This window comes from Lissotriton helveticus, chromosome 5_1, assembly GCF_964261635.1.
Source record: "Lissotriton helveticus chromosome 5_1, aLisHel1.1, whole genome shotgun sequence".
Lineage (NCBI taxonomy): Eukaryota > Metazoa > Chordata > Amphibia > Caudata > Salamandridae > Lissotriton > Lissotriton helveticus.
The window spans coordinates 49,221,240-49,243,763 of record NC_136065.1 but is presented as its reverse complement, the minus strand read 5'-3'; the positions used below and the strand labels follow the sequence as shown (position 1 = coordinate 49,243,763).

Genomic DNA, 22,524 nt, shown 5'->3' with positions numbered 1-22,524 from the left:
GAGGCGCCCTGTCTGCACTCCCGGGCACAGGGAAGAAAGGGAGTCACCCCTCCTGACATCCCCAATAATAGCTAAGTAAAGCTTTGAACTAATCATGTGTGCCATATATGGTCTTTCCTCGGGGCCCAAGAGCCACGTAGTATTTTTCCATTTACGGTGACTTCATGTGTTGAACTGAAAGTATATATGTGCTGTGTTGAAAAGGAGCCAGCAGCCTTCTCCGCGCACCTGATGGGTGAGGGTTGGAGAGGCTCCTCTATAGAGTATTTTGTATAATAAACGAGTGAACTTTCTTCACTGCCAACTGACTGGTGATTTGGTAATTGGTATCGGGGCTATTGGTAGGTATAGCTCCTTATGTTATTTTTTATGGTACGTCAAATAGTAATCATTTTTATGACTCAGACTAGGCAGCGCATGCGCTGTCTCGTCAGAGAGATGCTTTATACAGTATAGTATGGGAAGCTCCGCCCACTTTCCGGCCATATTTTTGATTGGCTTTACTCCCAAATGCTGCCTTTTGATTTGTTTTCAACTTCTTAATCCCTCCTCCAGATGGCTGTGTTGTCTTTTATATCCTTGCCCCTTTACTCTGAAACTATTTTTGTCTTTTGTTCCCCCCCACCCCTCCTGCAGTCCGTGACTTTTTGGCCTCCCCCTTCACCACCTCCCCACTCCCGTTTGTGCCTTCCTGGACCCCCACCCTCCCGTTTCCAATGCAATAGAACTCTCGTAAATACGCGTCCTATTGCATTAAGAAATGCTTGTTTTTAAAGCAGTGGACAGCAGAGAATAGAAGGAAGAAAACACCTGTATTGATTGTTCTTTTGCAAGAAGGTGTCCCTTTCTGCACAAAAACAATCCTGCCAAGAATACAGATACAACCCTGCACCAAGTCGCGGCTGCTACCTAGAAGCAACAGTGGGGCGGGTGAGGGCGAAGGGGCAGGCACGGGCGAAGGGGCAGGCACAGGTAATAGGTGTAAAACAAACAGATTACTTACCTCCCGGCCGGCCGGCTGGCCATATCCCCTGTGTCCGGTCCGTCCTATTCCTTGCTTCTTGTGAGAAGCAGGAAGCCCAGGGCTTCCATACTTCCGCAGCCAATCACAACGCTGCCATGCAGCATTGTAATTGGTCTGAGTGCCGTGACACGACGCTCAGCCGGGGCTGGAGGGTGGGCCTGTTCTCCATGCAGGTTTTATGGCAGCCTGCATGAAGAAAAGGTAAGGGTGCATGACTGTATTGGGTGCCATAGCGAAGGAACCGCGACTGCCTGCACCGTGATGCAAGGGTGCCTGAATTGATGCTGAGCTGCGGAAATAGCACCAGCCAGGGGGAAGAGACTAACCCTGGGCGCCCGATTCGGCTACGCCCACGGAGTAGGCGTAGTGTTGCCTTCTACGCATTTTGCGTAGACAGCGTAGCCGGCAACACTACGCCCACTCCGTGTGCGTAGCCGAGTCGGCCGCCACCCGCCTCCCTCCCGCCCTCCCCTAGATACATTATTTGAGCAATTAGCCTTATTAAAACAATATTAAAGCACTTACCTTGTCCGGGGCTCGTCCGGGGCTCCCTCTTGAATAGCGTCCTTTTCCTGGATACCAATGCGCATGCGCGGGCGGCCGCGCATGCGCATTTCTCGGGAGAATATCTGTGATATTCTGATCATTGGTCTGGGAAGCAGCAGTGGTGTCAATAACCTACAGGCTGTTGTTTTATTGCCACTCTTGAAATCCAGTGTTTCACCTGTGTGCATCTGTTCGATTCCTGTAGACCCCGCGCCCTCCTCAGTTCATCAGAGGAGCATATCTCCTCCTGAGCCCCCTCCTCGCCTGTATCTTTACAGCCTGCCTATTGCCTAGAGGGGGTACCTTTAAGGTCGGGGGTCAATTCTGGATTGGATATTTTGGGTGTAAGTGGCGAGGGGAATGTCGTGAGCCCGTTTTTACTGCTGGCGAATCCCAGACCAGCGGTGTCGCCATAGAACCTGGCGCTGAGGAGAGGCCTCAAGGTCATTGACCCTGAGTAGCCAGGTGTGTGGCCAGATGTGCCCCCCGCCTCTTGTTGGCCCCTGAAGCCCCAATGTGTCTCCGTCTCTTCTCTCGGACATTAGCCCCTGGAGCCGGCTCTGCTACCTGACTCTGTTCCTCCAGGTTATGAACCCCCAAACCACGCCCAGTGAGTGTTGTTAAGATAATGTCAGGCTTCTTGTTTCCCCAAATAAGATCGTTCCTTCCTTTCTGTAAGGCTCAGAGGGTCGCAGCACCTGTTGCGGTGGGAGTGTTTGGAATAAATATAGAATCCTTGGGAGTTTAGTCATTTAGTGGCTGCAATCCGCCCCAACCCTACAGTCTTTGCGTTAGTGACGTTTGGTAATTAGCCTGGCTGTAGTTGATCGTGTATTCGGTATATGAATCCCTGGGTCTGTATGTTTGGGGTTAAAGACGGATAGAAAGAGAGCGCAGTTTGCCTGGCGCCCCATCGACACCGAGAGGCTGAGGGTTGGAGTCTTCTGCGGGCGCAGCTTGAACCGGAGCCTTCGGACCGAGAGAGGCGCCTTTCATTGGCCCGGAGCGCTGGCCTGGTTAGTCAGGAAAAGAATCACTTCGTCTGTGAGGTGTTTTTGTGTATGTCTACTTTTTGTGCCAATAGTTCCATTATGATTGGGCAAATGAAAGGGAAGAAAGAGGGTGTTCCTGGCGCCTCTCGGGGGGGTGTGTTGAATTATAAAGGGGCCTAAAGCCCTCTCTTGACTCCTTGGGCTGGTGGGTGTGGATAGCCCCGTTGTATTCACCTTCAGCCTGTCTCCATATCTAAACTCTGGCAGGAGTGTCTGTGCATCCGGTGCGGTCCATGGATTCTTCTAGGCGCTTCTCCTTCTTTAATAGCTCAGAGTAGAGTCAGTCGAGGCGCTCTGTCCTTGTTATCCAATCCAGTGTCTTTGATCTGCCGGAGTTTCAACCCGCATCGGTCGGTCTAGACTCGGCTGAATACTGACCCTCGGTCCGCGCTGCTTCCTCGTTTAGGTTTGGGGCAGATTCTTCCTCAGCTGAGGGTCTCGACCGGCCGCGGCTCCTGTGATAACGAGTCGAGTGTGCGGCCCCCTCGGACACACGAGCAGCCCCCGACGCCGGATCTAAAGCAGAGGATCACGCACGGCCCCGCCTCTCGCTCACTCGTTGTGCGTGACACGCCCCTGACTGCTTCGAAGCCCCCAATCTTCACAGACTGTGTTATATTTACACACTCGTACAGAGGTTCAGGTGAGAAGTTTGTTTATTTATCTTCTTACAGGAGCAGCCCAGGCAGCAACTCGTAGGTTGAGCTGAGAAAGGTGAGAAACGTACAGTAGGAACAGAGGAGTCAGTCCTGTTCTGTGCCTGTAACATGAACCAGGAAAGCGCAGCCAGAGAGGGACAGACGCACAGACACACCCACTGCACACAGAGAGGGGCAGACGCACAGACACACCCACTGCACACAGAGAGGGGCAGACACACAGACACACCCACTGCACACAGAGAAGGACAGACGCACAGACACACCCACTGCACACAGAGACGGACAGACGCACAGACACACCCACTGCACACAGAGAGAAACTGAAACTTACCTTCACTTCCTGCATTTCTGCATCATGGCGGCGGCAGCTCAGCTCGGGAACCTCAAGGAAGATGTAACTTGTTCCATCTGTTTGGAATATTTTACGGATCCGGTGATGATCGAGTGTGGACACAACTTCTGCCGCTCCTGCATCACCCAGAGCTGGGAGGGGAGAGATGGAAACCTCCCCTGTCCAGAGTGCAGAGAAACATCTTCAGGGAAAAACCTTCGCCCAAACAGGCAGCTGAGGAACGTGGTGGAAAAGTTAAAACAGCTTCATCTGCCCCCTGTGAAGCCCCCAGACAAGAATCTGTGCGAGAAACATGAAGAGAAACTGAGGCTGTTCTGTGCAGAGGATCAGAGGGTGATATGCTTGGTCTGCCGGGAGTCCAAGGAGCACAAAACTCACTCAGCAAGTCCAATAGACGAGGCTGCAGAGGAGTACAAGGTACGTTTGTGGGTATTCAGGCACCACAAACTCACAGTATTAACCCTGCTGAGGAGCCTGCAAAGGTGTACATGTTGTGTGTGTGTGTGTGTGTGTGTGTTCAGTACGGACAGCAGAAGAGCACAAGGTGTATCAGTGGAAATTCAGAGACCAGAGGTCACTCGGTGCTTCACATCAAGGGGCAGCCTGAGCACAGACCCTGTGTGTACAAATGTTCAGAGGTCACAAGTCACCCTGTGTGTCCCACAGAGGAGGCTGTGGGAGGGGACAAGGAAAGTTTGTGGATTTCGAGGGATCACGAGGCACCGCGTGGCTCTATATAGGAGGCGGCTGAAGAGCATTATGTATGTGACGCTGTTTACACATCATATTGCACTCAAAGAGAAGGCGCGACAAGGTCTGTGTGTGGATGTTCAGGGTCCCAAGTAAAGACATTGTAATGTAATGTGTATACTTGTAAAGCGCACTGTTGCCAGTCGGCGTCCTGGCGCTGTAGACCGCTGGGGAACCCGTCCTGGCTTTCCCTGTGGGATGGTCCCTGCTGGGAATCCCCAAGGTGGAGCCAGGCATCCCCGGCGTTGATGCGGCCATTGTGGAGATTAGGCAAGCTAATGCCCAGAGTTGCCGAGTGGGACCCCTGGTTAGAGTAGGCACCAGGGCGAGAATTATCGAGTCCGCTGACCCTGGTCCTCGACCCTGCCGTGTTAGGAATCAAACCCTGGTCCCGGTCCGACTTCTGCTTCCGGGTCTGCCGCCTCTAACCAGTGAGCCACACCACTCCACATTGTAGGTTCCACACAGGAAGAAGTTGCAGAGGAGCACAAGGTATGTCTGTGGATTTTCAGGATATACAAGTAAATTCCTTTGTTAAGTTTTTTAAGAGGAGACAAAGTTTCTTTTACGGTGTTACGGGGTCCAAATTCACACTAGGGATCCCATAGAGAAGGGTGCCTAAGAGCACATTGTGTGCATGTGGGTAGCCAGGATTCACAAGTGAAGACACACTGAGTCCAAAAGAGAAATACAAGGAATCAATATAGGTCAGCTTTCAGGGATCACAGGTTGTATACGTACTATGTGCTTTTGGGCATTGTGGGAACACAGGGCGGATGAACAGACGTTGAGGCTGAATATATTGTCTCACAGTAGTGGTTTTATTGTCAGCAGTCACAGTTTTGGGTGTTACAACAGGGTTTAAAAGTTGTTCCTCGAGGCTGGTCTTCTTTCCCTCAGGTGCGTAGCATTCATACGGTTGTTCAGCTCCTTCTACCTCTGGGACGCTGTCTAAGGCTTGGGGTGTTGGCTCGTCTGTTGTGCTAGCTTCACCAGGAGACTCGCAAAGAGGAAAGAAATGGAGGCCGTCAGTGCTGCTGTGATACCAAAACTAACCCTTCACCTACACCCGGTAGTGCATGAGGAATATAGACCGTAACTGCATTGTAACATTCACAGAAAGTCAAGTCTACAACTGGTGGGTCTATAGCAATTTTTAGGTTTTGGTGAGGAGGGGAAAATACATTTTAAGAAACAAATCAAAACAAAGGAGGACAATGCACTCAATGCCGGTCAGGATTCATTTGGCGTCTCCCTAAAGAGAACTCGATAGTGCCTGTTTTTACTTTAAGCTATTTCCTCCCCCCTCCTCCCTCACAGATGGTAACCCCGTGTCCCCGGGACCCGCGTCACTCACCGGCTCCGCCGCAACTCTCCTGAGTTACGGCCACTCTTCAGCTTCCTCTGGTGGACGCTACCACTCCTCGCAGTGCTTCTTCCTCCCACAGGTAACCGACGACCCTTCTTCCTGGGTTTGCCTCGTTTTCACTGGTGTGCACGAAGGGTTTCCGGGGTCAACTCCTCCCACCTCTGACTTCGGGCCTCGCTGTAGGGAGACAGGAAAGGTGGGTGGGTCTTTCCCTTGGGTTGTGGTTTGTCCGTATCCGCCCTCATAGTTACGTCTTGGATATGTGGGGGATGCTGATCTCTGTAGTCCCGGTATGTGGGATCCCCAGAGCTCGCCCTCTCACATCCGCTTCCCCTTGCTGTCTTACTACTAGAGAGTCTTCTCTGGGGATACCGTGATAAGTAGTACACATTTCATTGCTCTGATCCCTTTCTTTGTTGGGTTTGGAATCTGTAGGGTTGTAGGGCTAGAAACCACCTCAGTACTCTATCATTGTTCCCTTTATTCCGTGCCAGCCACTTTAAAGGGGCATGATCAGTATGTAGGATAAATTCCCTTCCCTCCAGGTAGTATCATAGTGTTTCTATAGCCCACTTGATGGCTAATGCCTCATTCTCTATCACAGCATATTTTTGTTCCATTGGAAACAGCTTTCTGCTGATATATAAAATGGTCTCTCTTCTCCTTGCTTCTTTACCTGGGATAACACTGCCCCTAGGCCTTGTTCCGATGCGTCAGTCTGTAGGACAAAGGGGAGTGAATAGTCAGGGCTGACCAGTACCGTCTCAGATGTAAGGGATCGTTTGAGGGACTCAAAGGCTGTAGAATCTCCTGTTTGGGTTGTGCCAACCTTGCCTCAGTATTGGCTGTTTTCTGTAGTAAATTAGTGAGAGGGGCCGCGGTTTGGGAAAAATAAGGGATGAATCGTCGTTAGTATCCGAGTAGTCCTAGGAAGGCTCGGAGATCTTTTTTTGTTTTGGATAACTGGATTTGGGAAATGGCTGTCAATTTGGAATCCTGTGGTCTTATCACTCCTTCGCCCAGTAAATATTTGACTGTGACTGTGGAAAAGTAAATTTTGCCATGTTCTGTGTCCCTACGCCCCATCCATCATATGTTATGTATGCATGACCAATATGCATATGTTATTCCCCATGTTCGATTAATGACGCAATTACAGTTGTGTCCACCTCTGGTATGCTATTTTCCAGTCCTCGTGAATACTACGAATATCAGGCCTATGTAAGTAATGTTGCCACGTTTCTCAGTGTGCACGTTATTCCATTATAAAGTCCCCGTTTCTAGGCCTCAAAAGGGCCCGGACCACAGATTCAGCTCCTGTCTCCTGAAAGCCTCGCTGAGGAGCGATACAGCCCCCACCTGTATCCTCGACCTTTCACTTACTTCCTGCCTTGCAGTGCCCGGTGCACCCCGGCTCTGCCTCTAAGTCTGCCAAAAGTATGTTATAGTTCCAGCTATCAGTTCAGTCCTCCTCTTCTGCATTCCTAAGCTACTGAACTGCATCAATAGTTTCCGTCATTGTCTAGCCTTCTCGTCTCCACGTTAGAGAAATACTGTATTTAATGGTCATTTAATATTCTTCACGCTCTACATGTAGAATAATGCATGGTCCAGTCTTAGAATCAAGTTAGCCTTTCCCCCCATGACTTCTAGTTTATATCAACATGTTCCCTAAACATTAGATACCAGATAGGGATTAGGTACATGTCGCTCCGACCCTCCAGACTTTAGTCTCTGCTCCTAGCACAGAGTTCGTAGCCCCCAGCTTCTCCTAGTAATACGTCATTGCCAGTTTTCGCGCACCATTAGGTTAGAGGTCCCGGCTCCTTAGGTAGCCCCCTCCTATGTGTCCGCCCATTCATGACATATTCTGTTACGTTTTGTACCACATGTCTAAGTAAACTCCCAGTTACACCTCTTTTTACTGTTATCTCTCGCGACTGTTACACGTCACGCCTTCTACTCCACCCACTGTTACGCCTATTGCAATGTAATGCTATGTGTTTGCGCTATGTATATATGCCTGTGTCTTGTTATTGAATGTTGGCGCGCTCATCCCAGACCAAGCCCCGGCAGCTGCTGGGCCCCAGTTGTCCTGCTGGGCCCTCTTTTTCCCCTGCCAGGCCTTATTGTCCTATTCCTATGCAGGTTGTCCTGATCCTGTCCTTATGCTGTAATAAACCTGCAGAAACTCCTACTACCTCGAATCTTGACTCTTATTTATTGAGCTATCTGTTATTCATTTATTCATCCAAAAATAGGGTATTATTTATTTATTTACCACATAATGGCGCCCGAATAGGGACTTGCCCTTTCCCCACGCGTCGGTGAAGCCACGCCGACCCCCTGACCCTCTGCAGTCGTGACGGAACTCTTCTGCGCAGTGGCAGATATTTCTGCTCAAGTATCCCTCAGGCCCACGGAGGAGACGGAGGAGGCGGTCCAGCATCCGAACGAGACGGTGGAGGAACGCGGCGAGTCCCGACCAGAGCCCAAGCCGAGAGTCCAAGGTCCGAGGTATCCGGAGGTCCACCCGTAATTGAAGTCCGAAGTCCGAAGTTCGTCGTCGTAGTCCAGTCCCGTCCGAGGCCTTCCGTTCCGTGCTGCCCGGTGAGTACCATTGCTGGGGTAGTGTCTAGACAGGGTCAGTCTAAATTGACTCTGGTCCGTGGGTTGGTGGTACCCAAGCTCACAAACGAAGTGTTCACCTAGGTGGATACGGGTCTTGATGTGTTCCTTTATGGGACCGGTATGTTCCGTACTGTTATAGCAGTGCATCCAGTAACTCTAGTCTGTTCCGTTCTCGAGAATTCTGTTCTGTTTCTGTTTTCAGTATTTTTCAGGTAGTATTCTGTTCGAACTGTTATTTATAATGTTGTTCAATGTATTTCCAATGTCGTGGTATGCCTGAATTGTTTTCCCAATTGTTATTGTTTTTCGTGTATTGTATTGTGCTCCGATTCAAGTTTAGAATGCCGCTCTTTTCCAAGTTACGTCAGTTAAGAACTAGAAAGGGTCTGCTGGAAGCAGCAGTTCCTGTTCCGCCTAGGGACAGTCCAGGTCACTTTATGTATCAGAAACATGGCATAAGCGCCATATTGTATCTAGATTTATGGGTAGAGTATACCAAACAGTTAGAAGAAAAGTATAGATGGCCCGTATCGGGTACATGGGATGCCGAATGTATCATGCGAGTAGAAGAAGCATTATGGAAAAAGAAAGCCAGACAGTCACAGAAAGATGCCATCGAGTTATGGCGTAAGGAAGCGCATAGAAGAACGGAAAAGGAAGTCAGAAAGTCAGAGTTAAGTAGAGAATCCCAAGAACGAGCCCAAGAAAGAGAATTAATCGAGATAGGTGAACAAGTTAAAACCGAACAGTCAGACAGACAGAGGCATGCCCTTATTAAGGGTATGTATCCTCTCCTTGCCGAAGGCTTGCCAAAAGCGACCCCAGAGGCACCCAGTAATTTCCCGCCACCATTAGTTCCGACCAAGCTACGTCACAAACCGACCGCAGCTGATATTTTTATTTCGTCCTATTTGGACGACACAGTTCCAGAATATGCAAATCCTGTTCGTGCTCCGCCCGTCCCTGTAAATCAGGCACTTCCCGTTCCTCCAGACACCGGAGTACCTGTTACGGTACCCCCGGGTCAGCCTGCCATACAAGTTCAGCCCACGTTACAATTACCGACCCTGCAAGCACGAAGAATGTCAGTCGACGATTCTAGTCTAGGGGCCGCAGGAGGAGGTCCTCCTCAAACCCCACCGCCACACAAGCGTTTATCAGCACTCGAATTACATGCTCAAGCATCACAGCGTACTCCTAAAAGTAATAAGTCTGTTACAGAAATCAGACAAGCCCTTGCCGAATGTGTCTATGACGCAGTTCCAGGCGAGTATAATATGGTTTTATATTCCGTACGCGTAAGAAGGGTGACCGAGTATCTAGTCACCTTACCGAATATGAAAGAAGATCTAGACAGAATATATCGTTTCATCCGTACAGGGGATGATCCAGAAAGTATTGGCGAGATTATGTCTCAAAGGAAAGCCGAGATTCAGCTCATGATATTAAAGTTCCTGATCAATTGTCTAATAAGAGAACAAGATTACCCGTCTAAAGATCCCGCCGAAATGAGAATCCTGACAAGGTGGAGTGATAATATAGCCGAGGGTAAGCACAAGACCATTAACGCCATGGAAAGTATGTACAAGAAAATTCGTAAAGAAATAATAAGGTTACACGAACAGCGTAAAGCAGCACAAGTAAGCGAGAAAGAAAGTATCTCTGATCCTGAAGAGGAAGACGAGAATCCCGCCAGAATAGCGTATGTAGGAAGATCCAGATTTCCAGATCGCCATTTACGCCTAGAACCCAAGTCTATTTTTCATCATCCAGCACCAGAACGAGAGCCTTGTTCTCTAGAACAAGTATTTCAAGCTACCGATCACATTCTGAAATCACGAGTCGGTTATAGCGAATTAAGTACCATGCATGAACAAGAACTAGCCCGATCAGCAGTCCGATGGATTACTGATTCTACCACTTTTCCAGACGAAATAGTGGCACAAATGTTTCTGAAACTGCCCCCAGCCGAGCAACGACTGGTGGGTATGTATATGATCCAGCACCTCATTACTCTGTATGAGGGTCAACACTCTGATCCAGGCCCGTTACACGATATCCTGAACGAGTTACTCCAGTATAAATGGAGAGGTCTAGGTACCGATTTAATAAGTGTCATTCTAGAACAGCGCCACAAGTATAGAACGTTTCTGAACCCGCATTTTGTTCATGTCTCACCCCCAGAAAGTAAACCATTTTACATAGACAGACAGAATCCGTTACGAGAAGTCCACCCAGTCCAAGGGGCGGGTGGCGTAATGCAACGAGTGTTTGTATACACTCCGATTTCAAAGATGGAACTCCTCGAAATGAAAAAATTAATTCCCTGTCATGACAAAGATCCAGCAGGGTTCCATCGAGAATTAAAAGACATGCTCCGTATGGGAGAATACACGTACCCAGATATCATTAAAATGTTAAAGGTTCTGCTACCCGCAGGGGTGTATGAAAAGTTAAAGGAAAAAGAATGGGAGGTGGGAGAGAAAAAGATCGATTGGACAGCTCTAGAAGCTGAAGACAAGGCACGAGTACCAGGTACCGGTCTTGGAGATAAATGTAAAGAATTACCAGAATTATTGATTCAAGTTTTACCTAGATTATTGACAACTAGGAAAGAAGACTGGGATGCAATCTCAGCCTGTAAACAGAAACAAGATGAAGACATTAGTGATTTTTATTCTAGATTCGAGAAATGTTTCAGTATTAATAGTGGTCTCAAGACAAGTAGTGAGTCATACCCTCATCTTTTCGTTACCAAATTAGTCGAGAATTCAAGTCCACAAATTAAAAACCGAGTTTTGAAAGTCGAAAGCACCTGGCAAGCAAATACTCCGTCCCAGATGCTCCAGATGCTCCAGTACCACCAGAATAGAATTAGAGAAGAGCAAGAACACGAAAGAAAACGTATGAAAGACACGAAAATGAAGGTGCTAGTTGCACAATCTATTCCTCAAGACAGTCAGAAGAGGGGTCCGATTCAAGCCAGTCATCCTGCGGCTCCCGTTAAAGGGAACTGCAATTATTGTAAACAGCCAGGTCATTTTATAAACGAGTGTGCAGTTCTGAAACACAACATAGCTACTGGTAAGACTAAAGAAAGACCACGTCCGCCTAGACAAGAACAAGTTTCACAGACTCCTCAGTCACAGAATGCACAACAGACAGTTACAGTACCGCAGCCTATTGCTGCAACACAGCACGTTACATCGCAGATGTACCAGTATGCACAGTCCGAGTATCCAGAGTACCAGTCATATTCATGAAACAGCCTAGAGAGGGAGGTAGGCTTGCCTCTCATCGAGATACCTGTAGACCAAGAAGGTCCCTATGTTCACAGCCAAGTATTAGGGAAAGACAGAAAGTTTTTGATCGATACAGGGGCAAGTAGGACCACAATTAGTCACGCCGAAGTTCCAGGGGCTCCGCTCTCAGGCTCAAGAAATGTTTCCCTTGGATTTTCAGGAAAACCCATAGTTAATGAGATTTCAAAGCCAGTTACTCTAGAAGTAGGTCCATTGTCCCGTACTACTGATCTGTTACTTACTAAGTCATGTCCAGAAAATCTGTTAGGTATTAAGACACTGAAAGAGTTAGGTGCAGTTATTTGCTGTTCCCCAGAGGGAATACGTCTGTTCCTACGTGACTTTAAGGGTCACTATGTATTACGAGATTTTGATTCCAGATTGTCTAATGTTCCGCAGCATTTATGGGCGCAAGGTCCAACTGATGTAGGTTACATGCAAATCACACCCTATCGTGTGACTCTCAAGCCAGGTGTAGTGTTACCCCGAATCAGACAGTACAGATTGCCACCTGAGGCTGTAGCAGCCTTATCCAAAATTATTGACGAGCTCATGGCTCAGGGAGTAGTTGTAGAAACTGACTCCAATGTATGTAATTCTCCGATCATTCCAGTCATGAAACGTACTGATCCAAATGCACCCCCAGTATATCGATTAGTGATTGATTTACGAGAGCTTAATAAATGTATAATTCCTCAGTACCCAGTTGTCCCAGACATTTCTTCCCTGTTAACAGCCATTGATTCCGAAGCCATGTTTTTCACTGTTATTGATCTTAAGAATGCATTTTTTAGTGTTCCAATTCATCCAGACAGCCAGTTTCTTTTCGGATTCTGTTTAAATGGAAGGAGCTATATGTTTACACGCGCTCCTCAAGGTTTCACAGAAAGCCCTAGTATTTACAGTCAAGCACTCAAGAGACAACTAGACAATATTCACATGCCAACTGACACTGCCCTGCTCCAGTATGTCGATGATCTACTGATCACAGCCCGTTCTGAACGTGACTGCGAGCGAGCATCACTTACAGTTCTGTATTTTCTTGCCGAGATGGGGCACAAGGTGTCACCTTCAAAGCTTCAATTCTGTGTCCAGCAAGTGGTATACTTAGGACACTTGCTGTCCAAGAGGGGTAGGCAGTTGACACCCGACCGTATCCAATTAATAGCGAGTCTTCCCCAGCCCAGAACCCAGAAGGAGGTACGTGCTTTTATCGGCCTTACTTCTTATTGTAGACAATGGATTCCCCAGTATGCATTTCTAGCCAAGCCACTGATACAGTTAACGACACAGGAGGCAGCCGTATCGACTGTCCTCCCTTGGACATCTGACCATACACTTAGTTTCAACGAGTTAAAGAAAGCCCTATGTCAAGCTCCAGTTCTAGCTACACCGAACTACAGTAAGCCTTTTACACTTTTCGTTACAGAACGCGAAGGTACAGCATTATCTGTTCTCACACAAGATCAAGCAGGTCAATACAAGCCCTGTGCTTATTTTTCGAGCACATTAGATCCAGTCGCCCAGGCATTGCCTGCGTGCCTCAAGTCAGTTGCAGCCACAGCACTAGCTATCAGACAAAGTGATTCTATAGTTTTAGGACACTCCCTGACAGTACAAGTTCCACATTCAGTAGAAGTTCTTTTAAACCGAACACAAACTCAGCACTTGACAATTGCACGTTTAACAGGTTATGAATTGACACTGTTCCAGCCACACATAGAAATTAGACGCTGCAACGTCCTGAATCCTGCTACACTGTTACCATCAGTTAGTTCAAATCCAGACACACATGATTGTGTGGAAGTAGTTAACATTACGACAAAGCCAAGACAAGACTTGACAGATATTCCGTTACCAGATCCCGACCTGACACTTTATGTGGATGGTTCATGTATGAGAACTAGTACAGGAGAACTAGTCGCCGCGTATGCAGTGACTACTGATACTGAAGTTATTGAAACACACCGTATTGATACCCTGTCCGCTCAAGCAGCAGAGCTAGTTGCTCTGACACAAGCCTGTATACACGCCAAGAACCTGAAAGTTAATGTTTACACAGACTCACGTTACGCATTCGGAGTTGTACACGACTTCGGAGTGCTCTGGCAGGAAAGAGGTTTTATGACTTCTCATGGAACCAAGATTCAGCATGGTCTCCTTATTCAAGCTCTGTTAGATGCCATACATTTACCGACATCTATTGCTATCATGAAGTGCAAAGCACATACGAAAGTTACAGACATTATTTCCCAAGGTAATGATCTAGCAGACCGCACAGCCAAGCTTACAGCACAGACTCCAGACATTCCAGTAAACATGACGCATACTCCAGATCTGATTACATGCATGACAGTTAAGGACCCTACACAAGATGTCATAGATATTCAGTCACATGCTACTCCCGATGAAATCAAGAAATGGTCTGTACAAGGAGGGGTCCAGACAGATCAAGGATGGTTAACGAAGGGTAGAGCCACATGGTTTCTCCCCGATTCTATGGTTCAAGTCATTATCAATACCGCACATAGTCCAGCACATTTAGGAGAAAAAGCTATGTTAGACAGTATCCAGAACATTTGGTTCAACAAGCATTTACGAGCTGCAGCCAAGCAGAAAGTCCGTACCTGTATGATATGTTGTCAGTTTAATCCAGGTAAAAGTGTCCCGGTGGAACAAGGTGGTTTCCAGCCCCCTGACCACCCTTTTGAGGTCCTCCAGATGGATTATATTCAAATGGAGCGATGTCGAGGTTTCAAGTATGTCCTTGTAGTTGTATGCGCTTTGTCCAGGTGGACAGAAGCATATCCAGTCCCAGATTACACAGCCGCGACCACTGCCAAGCAGTTGGTTCGTGAATTTTTCCCTAGATACGGACTCCCGAGAGTCGTATATTCTGATAACGGTCAGCCATTCTCATCCGAACTCATGAAACACGTTTCCCTTTTGTTAGGGTACCAGTGGAAGTTCCATTGTGTACGCCATCCAGAAGCAGCTGGACTAGTCGAAAGACATAATCAGACTCTGAAAATCCGTATAGCAAAAGTCTGTAAAGACAAGGGTGTGGACTGGTTAGTAGCTTTGCCAGTCGCTCTGTTTTACATGCGTATGGTCGCACATTCCAGATCAGGTCTGTCCCCGTATGAGGTCGTTTTCGGCCGCCCCCCTAACATGTGGGGTACTCCTAGACCCTGAAGTATTACCGATGTTTCATGTAATATGCTGACAGATTACCTAGCTTCCTTGATGTCTGCCCTCAACTCATGTCGTTCACAGGTTGCCGCCGCATTTCCAGACAATACCGAGGTGGCACCGCACGAGATCGTTCCAGGATCCTTGGTGATGGTCCGCAATTTTGACAGATCAAGTCCGCTGGAACCACGTTGGAAAGAGCCACGTCAGGTCCTCTTGACCACCCGAACTGCCGTCAAGCTAGAAGGCAGGAAGGGGTGGGTCCACCTTTCTCATGTAAAACTTTTCAAAGGACCAAAGCCAGACTTCAAAGACATTGCCAAGAACATTTTCCAGGATTCGAAGGATTGCCAGAACATTGTTTTAAAGGACTGTCCCGCACCAGACTTTATTACAACCCCTCCCTTGTTAGAGAAAACTCCGCAACAGGAGTATAAGTTAAAGCTCAGGTCTAATAAGTCAGCCAGTTTGATTTTATAAGTCCTCCCCTAGGTGAAACGGTTAGACTGTTTCTGACATGTATAAAATAGACCCCCATAGTAAGAGAGTCAGTCGAAGTTCACTACAATGTATCGTTTTTCTAAGTTTCATATTGTTTCTTAGCATAATGATTTCCTGCACCAGTTATGCTTTCTATCTGTGTTTTCCAGTTCCTCATGTAAATATGTCTGCTCATGCTACAGTAGAGCACACGTTTAGTGATCTGCCTCCTCACGAATATTCATACCGCCTCGCCATGCGTAATAACACATTCATCCGTATGTTACATTATTCACACCAGACCAGCAATGCCACTAATTGTTGGGTGTGTGGTCGACTCCCCCCTTTCCAGACACCGAAGGGAGTTCTGCCACTGTTTCCTTATCCATTCTCACACAATGGTTCGTGTGGAGCATGGTCCACGTTAACGTCGTCCTCAACAGATATGTTTTTTCTTAACAGTACATGTTTTCCAGACCAGCAAGGTTTCCCCCACAGAACAGGTTTAGATCTAGAAAATGAAGTATATAATTTAGGAAATTATTCGTCGAATTTCATGGTTCTGAATGTTCAGTCTGATACTACTCCAGACTCACCCGCTATTTCAGTACTACCAGTCAAAGGCGAATTATGTGTCCGTAGTTATGGTTCTGTACATATAGGTCATAGTGAATGTATTACTGTTATCCAGTATAGTGACAGTAGGAAATCTATTTTTAGAGCTTCACGTCATTCTTATTTTGTTTGTGGTCAAACTGCATATGTCCGTCTGCCCCTCGATTGGGAGGGAACCTGTTACATTGCCTTCCTACTGCCACCTGTTTTTCTAGCCCCACCTGATTATCATAGGAATTCTTTCTTAGTACACACTAGACACAAGAGAAATCTCCCGATTGTCGATTATACTGAAACCGCCGCAGAGCAATTCATTGATATAAATAAAGGTGTTTTCCCTTATTTAGGTACAGTTGTAAATAGTAAGCTTATTCGTAGGTTAACAAGAACCCTTGAAGCAGTAGTAGATGAGACTGCCTCCGCTCTAGGTAACTTAACTGAAGAGCAATCCTTTATGAGAATTGTCGTTTTACAGAATCGTCTCGTCCTTGACGTCATACTGGCCGATAGGGGCGGGGCCTGTAGAATTCTCGGATCCAGTTGTTGCATTTTCATTCCAAATAACGCGCCGTCTGTTTATTCAGCTATAACCAGACTCCATAAAATTGCCCATCTGTTACATCAAGATCCAGGCACCTGGACATGGTCCGGTTGGTTCTGGAATATAATTTCCGCATGGGGATGGAAAGTCCTGTCCTTTCTAGGTATTGCAGTAGCGATCATATTTAGCTGCTGCCTCTGTATACAATGTGGCCCTGCGATTTGCAGCATGTGTGCTACCTCTTGTATTCCTAGTCCCAAGCCCCGTTCTAAATCCCGTTCCAAGACAATTCGAGACGAGCAAATGGTACTGTATGAAATGATAGATGGTATCATGAATATTGATGTTTCCTGATGGAAACGTAGTGACAAGGAGGGAATGTGGAAAAGTAAATTTTGCCATGTTCTGTGTCCCTACGCCCCATCCATCATATGTTATGTATGCATGACCAATATGCATATGTTATTCCCCATGTTCGATTAATGACGCAATTACAGTTGTGTCCACCTCTGGTATGCTATTTTCCAGTCCTCGTGAATACTACGAATATCAGGCCTATGTAAGTAATGTTGCCACGTTTCTCAGTGTGCACGTTATTCCATTATAAAGTCCCCGTTTCTAGGCCTCAAAAGGGCCCGGACCACAGATTCAGCTCCTGTCTCCTGAAAGCCTCGCTGAGGAGCGATACAGCCCCCACCTGTATCCTCGACCTTTCACTTACTTCCTGCCTTGCAGTGCCCGGTGCACCCCGGCTCTGCCTCTAAGTCTGCCAAAAGTATGTTATAGTTCCAGCTATCAGTTCAGTCCTCCTCTTCTGCATTCCTAAGCTACTGAACTGCATCAATAGTTTCCGTCATTGTCTAGCCTTCTCGTCTCCACGTTAGAGAAATACTGTATTTAATGGTCATTTAATATTCTTCACGCTCTACATGTAGAATAATGCATGGTCCAGTCTTAGAATCAAGTTAGCCTTTCCCCCCATGACTTCTAGTTTATATCAACATGTTCCCTAAACATTAGATACCAGATAGGGATTAGGTACATGTCGCTCCGACCCTCCAGACTTTAGTCTCTGCTCCTAGCACAGAGTTCGTAGCCCCCAGCTTCTCCTAGTAATACGTCATTGCCAGTTTTCGCGCACCATTAGGTTAGAGGTCCCGGCTCCTTAGGTAGCCCCCTCCTATGTGTCCGCCCATTCATGACATATTCTGTTACGTTTTGTACCACATGTCTAAGTAAACTCCCAGTTACACCTCTTTTTACTGTTATCTCTCGCGACTGTTACACGTCACGCCTTCTACTCCACCCACTGTTACGCCTATTGCAATGTAATGCTATGTGTTTGCGCTATGTATATATGCCTGTGTCTTGTTATTGAATGTTGGCGCGCTCATCCCAGACCAAGCCCCGGCAGCTGCTGGGCCCCAGTTGTCCTGCTGGGCCCTCTTTTTCCCCTGCCAGGCCTTATTGTCCTATTCCTATGCAGGTTGTCCTGATCCTGTCCTTATGCTGTAATAAACCTGCAGAAACTCCTACTACCTCGAATCTTGACTCTTATTTATTGAGCTATCTGTTATTCATTTATTCATCCAAAAATAGGGTATTATTTATTTATTTACCACAGTCTGGACTGCCAGATGGCTTTTGGCAGGGTTGATCTTGAGACCATGATGTCCTAGGGCTTTATTGACCCGACACAGATGATACATATGCTGGTCCCAATTATCACTATATATGACTATGTCGTCTATGTATGCACCGGCATACTTTTCATGAGGTCGTAGGATGTGATTCATGGCCCTCTGAAAAGTAGCCGGGGCTCCATGCAACCCGAAAGGCAATACTTTAAATTGGCATAACCCATCAGGAGTTGAGAATGCGATATTTTCTTTGTCATGAGCACGTAAGGGTGTTTGCCAGTACCCTTTACAAAGATCTAGGGTACTGATGTATTTGGCTCTACCTATCTTTTCCACCATCTCTTCTACTCTTGGTAGGGGATATGTATCGAACTCTGATATTTTGTTTACTTCACGGAAGTCGATACAAAAGCGTACCGAGCAGTCTGGCTTCGGTATGAGGACTATGGGCGAATTCCACTCGCTGGCGGATGGTTCTATAATGTCCATCTGCAACATTTTTTGCACTTCCTCACGTATGGTAAGTCGGCGTGCTTCGGGTACTCGATAAGGTCTAAGACGTACCCTTTTGCCAGGGGGGTCGTGATGGCATGTTCCACCAAGGACGTTCTCCCAGGAGCCAAGGAAAATATGTCGCTAAGGGGTAAAAGGACATCTGTCAGTTGGGATTTGTAGGCGGGAGAAAGTGCCGGATCCATGCACCGTTCGAACAAGGGAACCGCTACCGCTGCTCTCGCAACAATGTTTGGCACAGGTCCCTCCCATTTTTTCAACAAATTAATTTGATAAATTTGTGAGGTACCTCGGACCGGATCCATTTCAATGCGGTACGTAACAGGGGTTACCCTTTCCACCACCGTGTATGGACCCTGCCACTGTCCTAGTAGTTTATGGTCAGAAGAGGCCATCATAAGTAAGACAGAATCACCTACGTCAATGGTTCTCTCCTTGGCCTTTTTGTCATATTGAGATTTCTGTGCCGATTGTGCCTCTTCTAAGTTAGTACGAACAATGGACCTGATCTGACCTAAATGTGTTTTACAATGGGCTACATAATCTACTAAGGGTTTGGTGTTATCTGGTTAGGACTCCCATTTTTCCTGAGCCAAAACCAGTAGTGTTCTGGGCTGAAGGCCATATAGTAGCTCAAATGGCGAGTAACCTGTGCTCTTCTGTACTTTGCATATATATTTACAACAAGGGGTGGTGAGGGACAGAATCTCTGAATTAAGCAGAAAACTCTCACCCAGTCAAGAGATCAGGGCTAGATCCAACACCGTTTTTTAGCTCATTGCACCATTCCAGTTTCAGAACCTGGCTGTATGCAAATTAGTCTGTCCCTGGCCCAGTGCATCATGGGAACAGGGCAGACCAGACTACAAAAGCCAATTCTTACACTGGGAAGGAAACAAGCTTCCGGGGACCGGTTTCTGGCATTACAGCCGTCTTCGGCCCGGCTTGCTTGAATCCTAATGGTGCAATGAGCAAGGGACTCATGTCTGAGTATACCCTTCCACGCTTAGGGTGGACAAAAATATTTACAACAAGGGGTGGTGAGGGACAGAGTCTCTGAATTAAGCAGAAAACTCTCACCCAGTCAAGAGATCAGGGCTAGATCCAACACCGTTTTTTAGCTCATTGCACCATTCCAGTTTCAGAACCTGGCTGTATGCAAATTAGTCTGTCCCTGGCCCAGTGCATCATGGGAACAGGGCAGACCAGACTACAAAAGCCAATTCTTACACTGGGAAGGAAACAAGCTTCCGGGGACCGGTTTCTGGCATTACAGCCGTCTTCGGCCCGGCTTGCTTGAATCCTAATGGTGCAATGAGCAAGGGACTCATGTCTGAGTATACCCTTCCACGCTTAGGGTGGACAAAAATATTTACAACAAGGGGTGGTGAGGGACAGAGTCTCTGAATTAAGCAGAAAACTCTCACCCAGTCAAGAGATCAGGGCTAGATCCAACACCGTTTTTTTTAGCTCATTGCACCATTCCAGTTTCAGAACCTGGCTGTATGCAAATTAGTCTGTCCCTGGCCCAGTGCATCATGGGAACAGGGCAGACCAGACTACAAAAGCCAATTCTTACACTGGAAAGGAAACAAGCTTCCGGGGACCGGTTTCTGGCATTACAGCCGTCTTCGGCCCGGCTTGCTTGAATCCTAATGGTGCAATGAGCAAGGGACTCATGTCTGAGTATACCCTTCCACGCTTAGGGTGGACAAAAATATTTACAACAAGGGGTGGTGAGGGACAGAGTCTCTGAATTAAGCAGAAAACTCTCACCCAGTCAAGAGATCAGGGCTAGATCCAACACCGTTTTTTAGCTCATTGCACCATTCCAGTTTCAGAACCTGGCTGTATGCAAATTAGTCTGTCCCTGGCCCAGTGCATCATGGGAACAGGGCAGACCAGACTACAAAAGCCAATTCTTACACTGGGAAGGAAACAAGCTTCCGGGGACCGGTTTCTGGCATTACAGCCGTCTTCGGCCCGGCTTGCTTGAATCCTAATGGTGCAATGAGCAAGGGACTCATGTCTGAGTATACCCTTCCACGCTTAGGGTGGACAAAAATATTTACAACAAGGGGTGGTGAGGGACAGAGTCTCTGAATTAAGCAGAAAACTCTCACCCAGTCAAGAGATCAGGGCTAGATCCAACACCGTTTTTTAGCTCATTGCACCATTCCAGTTTCAGAACCTGGCTGTATGCAAATTAGTCTGTCCCTGGCCCAGTGCATCATGGGAACAGGGCAGACCAGACTACAAAAGCCAATTCTTACACTGGGAAGGAAACAAGCTTCCGGGGACCGGTTTCTGGCATTACAGCCGTCTTCGGCCCGGCTTGCTTGAATCCTAATGGTGCAATGAGCAAGGGACTCATGTCTGAGTATACCCTTCCACGCTTAGGGTGGACAAAAATATTTACAACAAGGGGTGGTGAGGGACAGAGTCTCTGAATTAAGCAGAAAACTCTCACCCAGTCAAGAGATCAGGGCTAGATCCAACACCGTTTTTTAGCTCATTGCACCATTCCAGTTTCAGAACCTGGCTGTATGCAAATTAGTCTGTCCCTGGCCCAGTGCATCATGGGAACAGGGCAGACCAGACTACAAAAGCCAATTCTTACACTGGGAAGGAAACAAGCTTCCGGGGACCGGTTTCTGGCATTACAGCCGTCTTCGGCCCGGCTTGCTTGAATCCTAATGGTGCAATGAGCAAGGGACTCATGTCTGAGTATACCCTTCCACGCTTAGGGTGGACAAAAATATTTACAACAAGGGGTGGTGAGGGACAGAGTCTCTGAATTAAGCAGAAAACTCTCACCCAGTCAAGAGATCAGGGCTAGATCCAACACCGTTTTTTAGCTCATTGCACCATTCCAGTTTCAGAACCTGGCTGTATGCAAATTAGTCTGTCCCTGGCCCAGTGCATCATGGGAACAGGGCAGACCAGACTACAAAAGCCAATTCTTACACTGGGAAGGAAACAAGCTTCCGGGGACCGGTTTCTGGCATTACAGCCGTCTTCGGCCCGGCTTGCTTGAATCCTAATGGTGCAATGAGCAAGGGACTCATGTCTGAGTATACCCTTCCAAGCTTAGGGTGGACAAAAATATTTACAACAAGGGGTGGTGAGGGACAGAGTCTCTGAATTAAGCAGAAAACTCTCACCCAGTCAAGAGATCAGGGCTAGATCCAACACCGTTTTTTAGCTCATTGCACCATTCCAGTTTCAGAACCTGGCTGTATGCAAATTAGTCTGTCCCTGGCCCAGTGCATCATGGGAACAGGGCAGACCAGACTACAAAAGCCAATTCTTACACTGGGAAGGAAACAAGCTTCCGGGGACCGGTTTCTGGCATTACAGCCGTCTTCGGCCCGGCTTGCTTGAATCCTAATGGTGCAATGAGCAAGGGACTCATGTCTGAGTATACCCTTCCACGCTTAGGGTGGACAAAAATATTTACAACAAGGGGTGGTGAGGGACAGAGTCTCTGAATTAAGCAGAAAACTCTCACCCAGTCAAGAGATCAGGGCTAGATCCAACACCGTTTTTTAGCTCATTGCACCATTCCAGTTTCAGAACCTGGCTGTATGCAAATTAGTCTGTCCCTGGCCCAGTGCATCATGGGAACAGGGCAGACCAGACTACAAAAGCCAATTCTTACACTGGGAAGGAAACAAGCTTCCGGGGACCGGTTTCTGGCATTACAGCCGTCTTCGGCCCGGCTTGCTTGAATCCTAATGGTGCAATGAGCAAGGGACTCATGTCTGAGTATACCCTTCCACGCTTAGGGTGGACAAAAATATTTACAACAAGGGGTGGTGAGGGACAGAGTCTCTGAATTAAGCAGAAAACTCT

The 22,524-nt window shown here is 47.4% G+C and overlaps 1 protein-coding gene across 1 annotated transcript in view; it reads left to right on the top strand.

The window, feature by feature from the left end:
- The first annotated feature begins 3,602 nt into the window (after positions 1 to 3,602).
- The window catches only part of LOC144754119 (E3 ubiquitin-protein ligase TRIM39-like), a 531,293-nt gene continuing 512,371 nt past the window's right edge, over positions 3,603 to 22,524 (top strand). Inside the window, exon 1 of the mRNA XM_078641686.1 lies at positions 3,603 to 4,053. Within this exon, the coding sequence (XP_078497812.1) occupies positions 3,640 to 4,053 (414 nt within the window). The 5' untranslated portion in view covers positions 3,603 to 3,639. The remainder of the gene's footprint in view (positions 4,054 to 22,524) is intronic.